Source organism: Sander lucioperca, chromosome 5, assembly GCF_008315115.2.
Source record: "Sander lucioperca isolate FBNREF2018 chromosome 5, SLUC_FBN_1.2, whole genome shotgun sequence".
NCBI classification, from domain to species: domain Eukaryota; kingdom Metazoa; phylum Chordata; class Actinopteri; order Perciformes; family Percidae; genus Sander; species Sander lucioperca.
The window spans coordinates 185,001-197,500 of record NC_050177.1 but is presented as its reverse complement, the minus strand read 5'-3'; the positions used below and the strand labels follow the sequence as shown (position 1 = coordinate 197,500).

The following is a 12,500-nucleotide window of genomic DNA, read 5'->3' as shown; positions in this document are numbered from 1 at the left end:
ACGAACCAATCACAGAGGAGATTTTCCAGCTGACTGCGTCTATGTCCTGCCCACCATGACCCGACCTCAGCAAGAAATAGTGGTAAGAGAAAAAAAAAACAACATCAAGAAAGATTCTGCTTAACTTTGTTGTAGGAAGGAGACTTCCTGACTTCCTATTACACTATACACTATCTTTATATTATAGGCCCAGCTCAGTTTGAGGATATGATTATGATTTAAGCGTTTTTAATTCAAAAAGCTTGAGTCAAACGTGCCACACTTAAACCAGAAGTTCAGTAGTTTCAGAACCACTTCAGCAAAAAAAAAATAAAAATATATTAGTCCCTCCAGAAAAACACGATTATGTGATCTCATAATTCAATGCATAATCAGCCAAAGTCCGCATATTTATGTGGGGGCCGCATTTTTTCAATTACGCCGCACTTTCTCCGCATAAATTGCCGATTTCCGCGCAAAATATGCGGGGCTTGCATGATTTCATAATCCCCGCATTTTCGTTGCAAAAAAGTCACACATATATCTTAGCAGAAAGTTGAAAAATGTTGCGTTTACTTCACACAAGAGCAGCCGTTTCCCCCTGTTGCCATGGGAAAGTTATGAAGTGACGTAATTACGCGACGTGAACATCATCGAAAAGCTGCAAACCCCGCGATGAAGCCGCGATGAAACCGCAGTTTTTGCAAGTTCCCGCAATTTCATCGCATAAAATTGCATAAATATCCCGCATATTCCATCGCATTTTTTAAGAAAACGTGCCGCATGATCAAGGATTTTTGCCCCCAACAATCACAAAAAAACTTCTGGAAGGACTGATATATGATTATTAGTGAAAATCATTTTCCATTATTTTCTTAATAGATATAAGGACAAATAACAGTAACAACAAATAACAAAGGCCAACTGAATTCAAGTAAACACCAAACAGTGAAGCATCATAATGACCGTCGTAGAGATTTGATATTTGGAAGACCACAGGAACAAAGAATATGTGTCGAATGACGCTATATAACAAGTTTTTAACAGAACAACGAGGAGATTACATTCACATTACAAACATTACAACAAAGCTGAACAAAAAAGCTGTTCAAACCTGTGATGCTACCCTACTTTTCCTTCACACAGCTTTACTGTATTTTTAGGGGAGTATCACAAGGATTATTCTATTCAATTACCCAGCACACAGTAGACTTTAAAATGACACATTGTAGTCACTTCAAAAAAGGTTGACCATTAGAATTTGACTTTAAAGTGCCCATATTATGAAAAAATCACTTTTTCTGAGATTTGGGGTGTTATGTTGTGTCTCTGGTGCTTCCACACACATACAAACTTTGAAAAAAATCCATCCATGGTGTTTAGAGTGAGATACAGTTTCTGAATGTGTCCTGCCTTCAGTCTCTGGGTGAGCTGTTCAAAATCGGCACGACAAACGAGTAGGCTAACTGCAACCATTAGCTCATAGCTCATAGCTGCTAGCGTTAGCATGCTAACGCTAATGCTAACGCTAGCATGCTACCTCGTTCTCAATAGCAAAGCTCTGCTACAACACACACAAGTTCACCATAATCTACAAAAGAACTACTTACATGTGCGCCCTCATTTAGAAGTCTCCCAGCTAATCCTGCCTTGTAACTGACCCAAGTTGTAGAAACAGCCTTTCTTTTACTGTCTATGGAGCTAGCTAGCTGACATGATCTACATCTGAGCTACTGAGCATGTGCTAGTGCAATCAAAGATAGTACAGAAGAAGAAGAAGAAGAAGAAGAAGAAGAAGAAAAGAGGTCTCACTCTGTAGCTAAAACAGAGACCAGCTGAAAAGAGGATCTGCAGCAGTGAGAGAGAGCGGTGCAGTACAACAACAATATGGTGTTTTTTGAAAATTAAACCATGTAAACCTATTCTGGTACAACCTTAAAATACAATTATGAACCTGAAAATGAGCAGAATATGGCTGCTTTAATACAAAGGGAGACTCGTATATTACAGAAGGGAACATGACATACATTTCCATCTGTGCAGAGACATCAAAACTTTCTTTGCACCGGACGAGTCAACGGGGGGCTCAAACCTTATTTAATGTAATAAAATAAAGTGTTGTTAGACCTTCGCCATAAGCAATATTTTTTTTCGTTGTTGTCCATGTTTTGCGCACTGAAAACTGAAACGTAGACATTATCATTGCATTTTTTTTTCATCAATATTTCTTTATTGATTTGTAACATAACAAAACAATCAATGCACATACATACAAAACATGTTCGACACCCAAGGAAAACACACACCTTCACACACAAAACGTTCACTGCCACTATGAACAATGCTAACAAAATAATACTATAAAAATAGAAAATACTGTCAGAAAATATGACAGAATAACCATATCTAATGATACCACCGTCTCTTTTAAATGATTTTTGACGTCATTGACCCGATCATTAACTTTACCTCAATCACCATTCTCCGCAGAGTGTGAGGCGGGGCGTCCGTTATCATCAATTACGTTGTTATTGATGTAGGGCAGCGCCTCCGCAGGATCGGTGAACTTCATACGTTTCCCGTTGTGTGTGAACTGCAGAGTGGCTGGGTAGTAGAGGCCGAACTGGATCTTTGCGGCGTTGAGCTTCTTTTTGAACTCTGAGAAGTAGGGCTGCAACAACGAATCGATAAAATCGATAAAATTCGATTATTAAAAAAGTTGGCAACGAATTTCATTATCGATTCGTTGTGTCGCGCGACACGCCACTCAGTCGCGGAGATTGCAATTGAGTTGAGTGCCGTGCGGAGCGGCGCGGAGCGAAAGAGAAGAAAAAAGAGCAGAGCGGAGTAGAGGAAATACGGAGAGAGACCCTTAACGGAGGCGGAGGCAGAAAAATCAGTACGACCTAAGTCATCCAAGGTGTGGGAGCATTCACATTAAATAAATCAAAAACATGTTAATTGCAAGATAAGCAAAAGCGACGTGGCATGGCACGGGCGCACCACGGTGATGATTCAGCACCTAAAACGTAAACATGTTGGAGTCCTTGAGGAGGAGGAAGGGAGTTCAACGGCAGGGTAAAGTCACTACAGAATCCTACTTTTGTTCCGTTTTGAAGTGAGGAACGTAACGTCCCTCCAGTGGTGCTGGTGTGGTGTTTACTCGTTATCCAGCTGACTAGCATGACAAGCTAGCGTTAGCTCGTTAATAACAGTAGTAAAGCTGCAGGACTAAAGACACGTTTTTATTCACTCGCCTTTTTTGGCCCATTAATTTTTCAATCTATTGTCCTGTATATATTCTGTGCTTTGTCCCATATCAGTTATTGTTGTATATATTTGTGTGTGTTGTACTTTTTAATTTCATTTTAAAGTTCTTTTATAGCACTTGGTCATCTTAAGCTGTGTTTAAATGTGGTGTACAAATTAACTTAACTCACACTTACTACAATGATGGTATTAATTTAATGAATAAGCTTCAAGTGAACTGTGTGTGTGTGTGTGTGTGTGTGTGTGTGTGTGTGTGTGTGTGTGTGTTTTGTCTGTATCTGCTCTTTGAGTTACTTACCTTTACACAACTATTAACTAAAACAACAAGTATGTATGTATGTATTGAGTTGATGTAAATTAATGCTTTTTTGTTTTTTGTTTTTTTTATCCGATTCATCGATTAATCGAAACAATAATCGACAGATTAATCGATTATTAAAATAATCGTTAGTTGCAGCCCTACTGAGAAGGCTGTGCGTCGTTTGTTGACATCCGGGCTGTAGTCAGGAAAGATGTGAAATCTTGATCCGTTGAAAGACAACGGGCCCTTCTGTCTGGCAAGGCGTAGGATCAACTCTGTAGTTTGAAAGTGATGGAGTTTGACAATGAATGGCCGTGGTCTATTGGCGCCATCTGCTGGTTTTGGGGCCAAACTCCTGTGGGCTCTATCCACCGACGGCGGCTTCTCAAAACTGTCTTCCCCGAGCACATCGATGAGTAGTTTGGTGATGAATTCTGTTGGTCACCCAAGGAAAACACAAATGTAAATGACAGAGACATTTACATTTGTGTAGAGACAAAAAAAAAAAAGTAACAATAACTAAAAGCTTCTCATCACATCCTATTATATTTGATACAGCTTCTCAATCAGCCATTGGTACGTCGTTTCTACCATGTTCAAGAAAGAATAAGAAAGGATTCCAGATTTCCTCAAACCTCCTATATTTACCTTTCACAATATAAGTTACCTTTTTCACAGACATACTTATTGCCATTTCTTTCTACCAGTTACCTATACTTGGCGCTAGGGGTGCACTGATCTGATATTAAGATCAGATATCGGCCCGATATTGACAAAATAGCTGGATCGGGGTTCGGAAAAATTAACAGATCTAAGGGCCGATCCAGGGTTTTTTGTTTTTCCTCCGTCGCAGCAGCGGGACCCCTGTTAACTGCGTACCCTTCTCACTCATGGTTATTTTAAGAAGTTTGATTACATTATATTTTCGATTTGAATGCACAATTGTTTTTTAAATAACAAATAAATCAGAATGTTATTTTGTCTTAGTTAGGAAAGTAATGTTTGGTTAGGAAGGTCTGGTGCCTTCAGTCTCTTCCACATGGTGGAAGGAAGGTATACGGTGGAAGGAATACAGCGTATTATTAATTCAACGACGGTATCGGATCCGTATCGGGTATCGACAGATACACAATGCCCTGGAATCGGTATCGGGACTGAAAAAGTTGGATCGGTGCATCCCTACTTGGCACCTTTATGTTCTTCCATTGTAAAGCAATAAGGCGCTTTGCTTGTAATAGACACATGTCTACGAATGGATAGTCCTTACTCTTCAGTGGCATGTTTAGAAGGTATACATGTAATATAAATAATTTTGCAGAAATTGGTATATTGATATTCAGGATTTTATCTATCATGCATTTCACATCCTTCCAAAATGTCATTATATATCATTGCGAGCTTGCTGTAACAGTTAAATCTGATCTGATTTAATCTGATAACATCTGGCTCTTCCTCTTGTTTGAAGACACCTAATGTAAGTCACTTTAAACATAAAATGGTCTTTCAAATGAATGTAATCTGATGTAATCCGACCAATCAGGCGCTGGTAACCATGACACCGGACCAGCGACAGGAGTCGGTTCGTGTTTCGCAGCTCGTCCTGCCAGAGAGCGACGGCAGGATAAAACCCTACACACTGGAGGAGTTCTCCTACGACTACTTCAGGTCCACACACACACACACACACACACACACACACACATATATTGGGATTAAAAACAAAGGGTTATCATATCTGTTGAACATTTTGCTGTTTTAGATTAAGGGTGTATTATAACCTCTCTGAATAGACTTGTAATCAATTGTAAATCCTCCTGATGTCATTTCAGTTATGGAGCAGCTAGGGATCAGTCCTTGGCTCTTTAGTGATCCTCATTTACCTTTTAAGTCAAATCACTCAGGCATAATATCTATGCTTTTAGCAATAGAACACATTTGAGTGAGATTGTCTATCTGGAAACTTCCTTCCGTTAAATTACAGACAGTTTAGAAGTTATCATCACAGGTCCAGATCCTTCCTTGCTCACAGAACTCCAACATAACATCTCACACTATAAACACTCACCTGCACATTTGCGCCCCCCTGTACAACCATATGTTTTTTAAGTATTGTTTACTTATATCTTTTTTACTTGAGAGCCACGCCAAAGACAAATCTCCGTTTTTTCTGATCTCACCTGACCGACGACATTATTTTTTTGGTTTGACAAATTCCATTTTGATCGACACACGGTCATGTCAACATGTCACAAATGTAACCCTGCTTCTTTCAGGCCTCCTCCCAAACACACCCTGAGCAGGGTGATGGTCAGTAAGAATCGCGGGAAGGACAAGATGTGGAGCTGCACCAGAGAGCCGCTAAAGCTGCCGCTGCTGAAGAAAGTCGTCAACCACGAGGAGCTGGCTCAGGACGCCTGCATGTCCTTCATAGATATCCTTTAAAACAGCTGATGTGACGCGGTTTAAGACTGTCTTAAAGCATGTTCAACGTACTGGGCATCTGACTTCCCTAAAGCTAAACTTGTCAACCCTAGATAACTGCTCCAATAGTAATGCTAACAAAACTGGTTACCAAATTTACTTTGTTAACAATGAGCTTGTGCATATGAAAGAGACTAACAGCAAATGCAACATACAGAGATCTAGAGCAGGATATTATTCATTAATTGTATATATTTTATAGCAAGAAACTAACATTACTGATTGTTTAAGTTTCATTAATATAATATTTGATATTAATGGTATATTTTATTTTATTTTTATAATTTTTTCAAGTCAAAGTTATAAAAACTAAGCACAGCACTATAATATAAAAAGCAGCAACGTAAAAAACTGAAAATAATACAGAAGCCATGTACCAGAAGCATAACTTAAACACTTTTATGACCAAAGAAATCTGAGAGTTTGTGTCCAGTGCATGTAACATTTTGTACTTTTAGTTCAGTAAATGAAACCATATCTCAATCCTTTTTTTTGTTCAATACATGTCCATATAGGCCGTTTTATGGTTGTGCGTAGAATCAACGGCGTACCCACGCAGACCCCTTTGCGTCTACGCCGGACCCTGCGCCGTAGCCTGACATGCACCTCTCGGAAAATGTAACTACACGTCGCAGCGACGCAAGTCGCTCGGCCGTGGCTTGGTAGCGTTGCATTTCCACCCCGACTCATTTCCTGGTTCTCCTTCTCCATAAACAACATGAAATCAAGGAGAGGGTTAACTTTTCCTGCTCCAGATTTCCCACCGTGGTCAGAAAGAACAGAGGAGACACTTTGTTTCTCTCACTATGACTCTAGAGACGCTACTCGCTCTAAAGCTAAACGCCGTCACTCTTTCACTTCTCCCTTGCTCTACACACTCCCCACACACACACACACACACACACACACACATATGCCGGCTCGACACTCACACCAGCGCACAAGTATAAACATCAGGCCGCTTACGTAGGCTACGGCGAAAGCTCTGCGTGGAGCCTCCGCAGAACTGTAAAACAGCCTTATGTCTCTGGTGATCCCATCTGCTGAGCATGAAACCCCACGTTGAGAAACACTGGTGCGACCCTTCACCCCGACATTAACCTTATCAAATCTTAACCTGAACTTTAAACAGGCCCCAGTATTGTCTAATTAAAGACACATATTATCACAGTTTTTTTTACAGCGTCACATTAGAATGTTTCCAAGTTTTTGTAAATGATTCAGTGATGGATGGAGTCAAACATGCTCTGTAAATACAAAAAAAACAACAAAAAAAGAAATGAAAACTTTGATATAAACGAGTGTGTTCATACATGTCGCCAGAATGCAGGAAGGAGCTATCCAAAATTCTTTTCTTTCTTTCTTTTCCGGTATCTCAAGAATGATTTTCATGTTCACTCTACATTTGTGTTCAAGCCAGTCAGGTCGTTTTATTCCTTGACGTTTGTCCCACCTATGATGAAGTACATGGGCGACTATCCGTCCAAGCGGATGCGCTCAGTCAACGAGTTGACAGATCAGATCTTTGAAGGAGCACTGAAGGCCGAACCTCTGAAAGACGAGATCTACTGTCAGATCATCAAGCAGCTCACTGACAACCATGTCAAGTGTGTAAACGGACGCTATTATTATTCTTATCATTGCACTTCAGTATGAATGATAATATCTTGGTGCTAATTCATGTAGAGTTGTATCGCAAAACATTTACAGTGAACTTTGTAGAAAAGAATATACAAAATATTATGGAAGGATACCATGTTCATGAAACACCTGAATTGCATTCAGTTTCTATTAATCCTCCAGTCATCATCACGTCTGCAGCAGTACAAGCAGGCAGAGCCGACAGATATTTCTATGCAGAAGCTGAACATGAGTTTTGTGCCGCTGCAGGTACAGTGAGGAGAAAGGCTGGGAGCTGCTGTGGTTGTGTACTGGTCTGTTTCCTCCCAGTAACGTGCTGCTGCCGCACATCCAGCGTTTCCTCCAGTCCAAGAAACACCACCCACTCGCTGGAGACTGCATGCAGAGGCTGCACAAAGCTCTGCGGTAAAACTTAACACTAAACATCAAAATATACAAAAGTTAAAGAACCAAAATTAAAAGTACTCATTATGTAAAATGGCCTATTTCAGAATAACTGAGCCTAACTCCTCCCACTGCATAATTTTGAAAATGCGAAAAAAAAAAAAGGGCAAAAGGATGAGAGGGGAAAGGGATGCCGCCAACCTTTGATTAGAGGGTGTTAACAATCTTAGATTTCACGACATAGACGAGTCCCAACCGGTCGACTCTATCTCAGCATTGGACGTAAGGTTAGGGCTGATTTAAAACAGTAGATGGCGCGTTGAGCCTATTTCAATCCATGAAATGCTGATTTTTATAAATTTGGAAAGAAATGTCAATATTAACTCCTGCATTGATGTGTATTATCACAGTCCAATCATATCATTTAGTTTACAGCTCAAAGAACACGTTTAAGTGTGCAGCACCTCTTTATTACCTCACTGTAAAGTAAGTGGTAGTCACTATATTTATCAAATGTGAAGTAGTAAAAAGTACATTTGCCTCGGAGATGTAATGGAGTAGAAGTATAAAGTAACACAAAAAGGAAATACTCAAGTAAAGTACAAGTACCTGAAAATTGTACAGTACTTGTTACTTAGTTACTTTTCACCACTGCAACTGCGACTGACCTTTCGTTTTGCGGTCTTTTTCTTTTCCATTTGTGGTATCATGTTAACAGTAACGGATCCAGGAAGTACCCCCCTCATCTGGTGGAAGTCGAGGCGATCCAACATAAGACAACCCAGATCTTCCACAAAGTTTACTTCCCTGACGATACAGACGAGGTCAGACACACACACACACACACACACACTTACACTTATACGGGAAGATAAATTTCCACTCGTCAACAAAAAAGTTGTCTGAAAATGGAGACTGTTTGTGTCTGAAACCTGCAGGCGTTTGAGGTGGAGTCCAGCACTAAAGCGAAGGACTTCTGCCAGAACATCTCAACCAGACTGCTACTCAAATCTCCTGAAGGTTTCAGCCTCTTCGTCAAGATCTCAGACAAGGTCAGAGAACGAATGTTTCTCAGAAGCAGAACAAAATGAGGCTTTGTTAAATTCCTCTAAAACAAATAAGTGGTGTAAATTATCTCTCTTCTCCTTACCTGTTTTTTTAAGGTGTTTTTGTGTTGACCTTTTTTATAAAGCATCTTCTTGACCCAGTTAAGAGCAGTATGAAGTTTTTGTATATAATTCATAGGATACACAGAGTTTTGATCTTTCAGATGTATCATTGTCTATGCAAGCATTTGTTTTGAAAATGATGTTAAGTTCGGAAACTTAAATGTCAACAGGAGGATTTACTGCAATTTCAGAACACTATTATGCTTTCATGAAGTCCAATTAGTTTTTGTCAAAGTAGAAACAATAGAATACACATTTTATCCCAACATCTAGAAACTATCGTGTGTGTGTGTGTGTGTTCTGTAGGTGATCAGTGTGCCAGAGGGAGACTTTTTCTTTGACTTTGTCAGACATTTAACAGACTGGATCAAGAAATCTCGACCAGCTAAAGACGGTTAGTACCTGCATCAGTTTTACCTCTGTTGGAAGTAAACCTCCATTCATTCTAAGTGTGTTAGCGTGCTCCTCTTGCTGTATTAACATATATATAACGGTAAATAAGGAAAAGAATAATAACTCTCCAGGGAGTAAAAACACAAACTGCGGGGTTTTTTTTACATTATGAGTCTGAACAAACCTGATCGTGAATGAAACTGATAGTACGCCAGAGTTCTGAAGTTGATCACACTTATATTTCACCCTATTTCCATCCTACCTTGCAGGAATCGTTCCCTCTCTGACCTATCAGGTGTTCTTCATGAAGAAGTTGTGGACCAACACAGTTCCTGGGAAGGACTCCTTCGCCGACTCCATCTTCCACTACTACCAGGTCGGTCTTTTACTGAGAAACAGGAGAAAATATTTAATTTTGTAATTTTTTTTCCGGCTGCAACACTCTCCTACTAGGCTGGGAAAACCCTGACGAACTTCAGGGCAAATTTGAGATTTTCTCTGCAAGTCAGTCTGGCCAAGAGCCCATTCAAGCCTATTTCCAATGTTTCCAAATCGAGGCACCAATCACAACCATTGAGGCGGGCTTTACACCAATCACAACCTTTGAGGCGGGCTTTACACGATGACGATAGCACAGCGACGGCGAGCAGCTTTTTGTTTACATTCAACATGACGGCCACCGAAGCGCAGCAACCCGTTGATGCCGCTGTCGCTGCTACGTCACCCGGATCGTTGGTCTGATTGGTTGAAGGTAGGGGTGTAACGGTACGCAAAAATAACGGTTCGGTACGTACCTCGGTTTTAAAGTCACGGTTCGGTTCATTTTCGGTACAGTAAGGGAAAGAAATGCAAACATTAAACTGCAGGTTGTTTATTACTATAAACTTTTTTTTAACAATTTGTTTACACTTTTTAAAACACATTTTAATAAAATATAATAAATAAAATATATATAAAATAAAAAAAGAATAAGAAAAATACTGCTGCAAAGTTCTCCACTAAATAAAATACTCTCAGTCTCAAACCAATATCACATAATAAAATATAATGAAAAATATAAATAAATAACTATGGATTACAGTGCAGCATTATCAATCCCAGCTTGTCAACAACCGAGTATGGTCGTAGATCAGCTGCTATAAAAACACCAATTGCTTTCGTTATTGCGTTGGCCCGATCGGAATTACCAGCAAAGGTCTGTTTAAATGCCAACGGGAGCTGCGTTTGAATTACGGTCGTTTTTTTCCTTGTAGTAGTGATGTTCACACTCGCGTGATGCCTTTTCAAGTGCGTTAACAAGTTTGAAGTGTTGCCAGAAACATACCCGATCATTACTGAAGCAACGTCGGCACACTGCTTTCGTCTTATCGACTAGTCTTTGTCCGTTGACGTATTTCACTGGGAAACCGAAGTGTTCCCAAACAGGAGACCTTAATGATATGGTGGCTCTTCAAGCTCCGGCTTGTCCGTACTGTCTATGGGATTGTCTGCATTGGCCATGACGCTAGCTAGCGAGAGGCTGGGCTAAAGCGTGCCGTGTATGTTGTTGTACAGCACGCGGTGTGTGATTTTTATTTTTTCCCCCAAACCACTTCAGAGGAAATCCCGCCCTGCAGTCGATTTCATTGGTTTAGGTTACAGTGACGGCGGGTAGGTTTAGAGATCAGTGTTTGGTGTAGGCAATCTGTACAGTGATTGACATATTGACACGACCAATGAAAACTTTAGAATCAGCTGCAGGGCGAGACTTTCGCCACTTAATATGTTCGTGTGGAAACACGAAAATTGACCTATGTTCCGCACACAAAAGATTGCGTTCGGCCGTTCGGTGCACATGTGCACCATACCGAAAGCCCTGTACCGAAACGGTCCGGTACGAATACACGTACCGTTACACCCCTAGTTGAAGGACTATCCAATTGCGCCCAGACGCATTTGTGCGGCGTCCGTTGGTGACGCCCCTTTGGAAATGGGCTGTGAATCTGAGTCTGGTGTCAGCCAGGATACTCTCCTATACTTCACTTAATCTTTGTTTCACCTGACACAGACTTCCCCGAGGTTTTTATTTAATTTTAAATTTAAAACCACTATTATTGTCTACTACTTATTTTCTTTTGGCAATTTGCTTCCAACATTTTTTTTTGTTATTATGATTTATATTTTATTTATACTAGAACTGTACCTTTGTGTGAATCAAAACACACTTTCTCCCCCTCATTCTCTTCTTTTCATTAGGAGCTGCCTAAATACTTGCGTGGCTACCATAAGTGTTCACGAGAAGAGGTTTTCCAACTTGCGGCCCTCATCTACCGCGTCAAGTTTGAGGATGACAAATCCCATTTTCCTACAATTCCCAAGATGCTTCGGGAGCTGGTTCCCCAGGATCTCATTCGTCAGATGTCACCGGATGACTGGAAAAGGGTAAACCTGGAAAACTCCAATGTAGTTTTTATTTTCTGTTTAGATGATATGAACATTGACACATCGCTTTACTTTTTGGTTGCCTTTTTTCCTGTGAAACACTATTTGTATCCAAATTTGGTGTTAAGGATTGAACTGAGTTTAATAATTAATACTGTGTGTGTCTGTCTGTCTGTCTGTCTGTCTGTCTGTCTGTCTGTCTGTGTGTGTGTGTGTGTGTGTGTGTCTGTGTGTGTGTGTGTGTGTGTGTGTGTCTGTCTGTCTGTCTGTCTGTCTGTCTGTGTGTGTGTGTGTGTGTGTGTGTGTGTCTGTCTGTGTGTGTGTGTGTGTGTGTGTGTGTGTGTGTGTGTGTGTCTGTCTGTCTGTCTGTGTGTCTGTGTGTGTGTGTGTGTGTGTGTGTGTGTGTGTCTGTCTGTCTGTCTGTCTGTCTGTGTGTGTTTGTGTGTGTGTCTGTCTGTGTG

At 40.5% G+C, this 12,500-nt stretch overlaps 1 protein-coding gene across 4 annotated transcripts in view; it reads left to right on the top strand.

Annotated features, from left to right (window-relative positions):
* Positions 1–12,500, top strand: part of myo7aa (myosin VIIAa) — a 91,308-nt gene that overhangs the window by 70,917 nt on the left and 7,891 nt on the right. For all 4 annotated transcript variants that reach the window (XM_036000995.1, XM_036000994.1, XM_031304039.2 and 1 more), the window contains 10 exons: positions 1–82; positions 5,091–5,215; positions 5,824–5,981; positions 7,485–7,638; positions 7,922–8,077; positions 8,775–8,880; positions 8,995–9,108; positions 9,532–9,619; positions 9,888–9,994; positions 11,854–12,039. The exon at positions 1–82 is cut by the window's left edge and continues 109 nt beyond it. In XM_036000995.1, coding sequence (XP_035856888.1) covers positions 1–82; positions 5,091–5,215; positions 5,824–5,981; positions 7,485–7,638; positions 7,922–8,077; positions 8,775–8,880; positions 8,995–9,108; positions 9,532–9,619; positions 9,888–9,994; positions 11,854–12,039 — 1,276 coding nt within the window. The remainder of the gene's footprint in view (positions 83–5,090; positions 5,216–5,823; positions 5,982–7,484; positions 7,639–7,921; positions 8,078–8,774; positions 8,881–8,994; positions 9,109–9,531; positions 9,620–9,887; positions 9,995–11,853; positions 12,040–12,500) is intronic.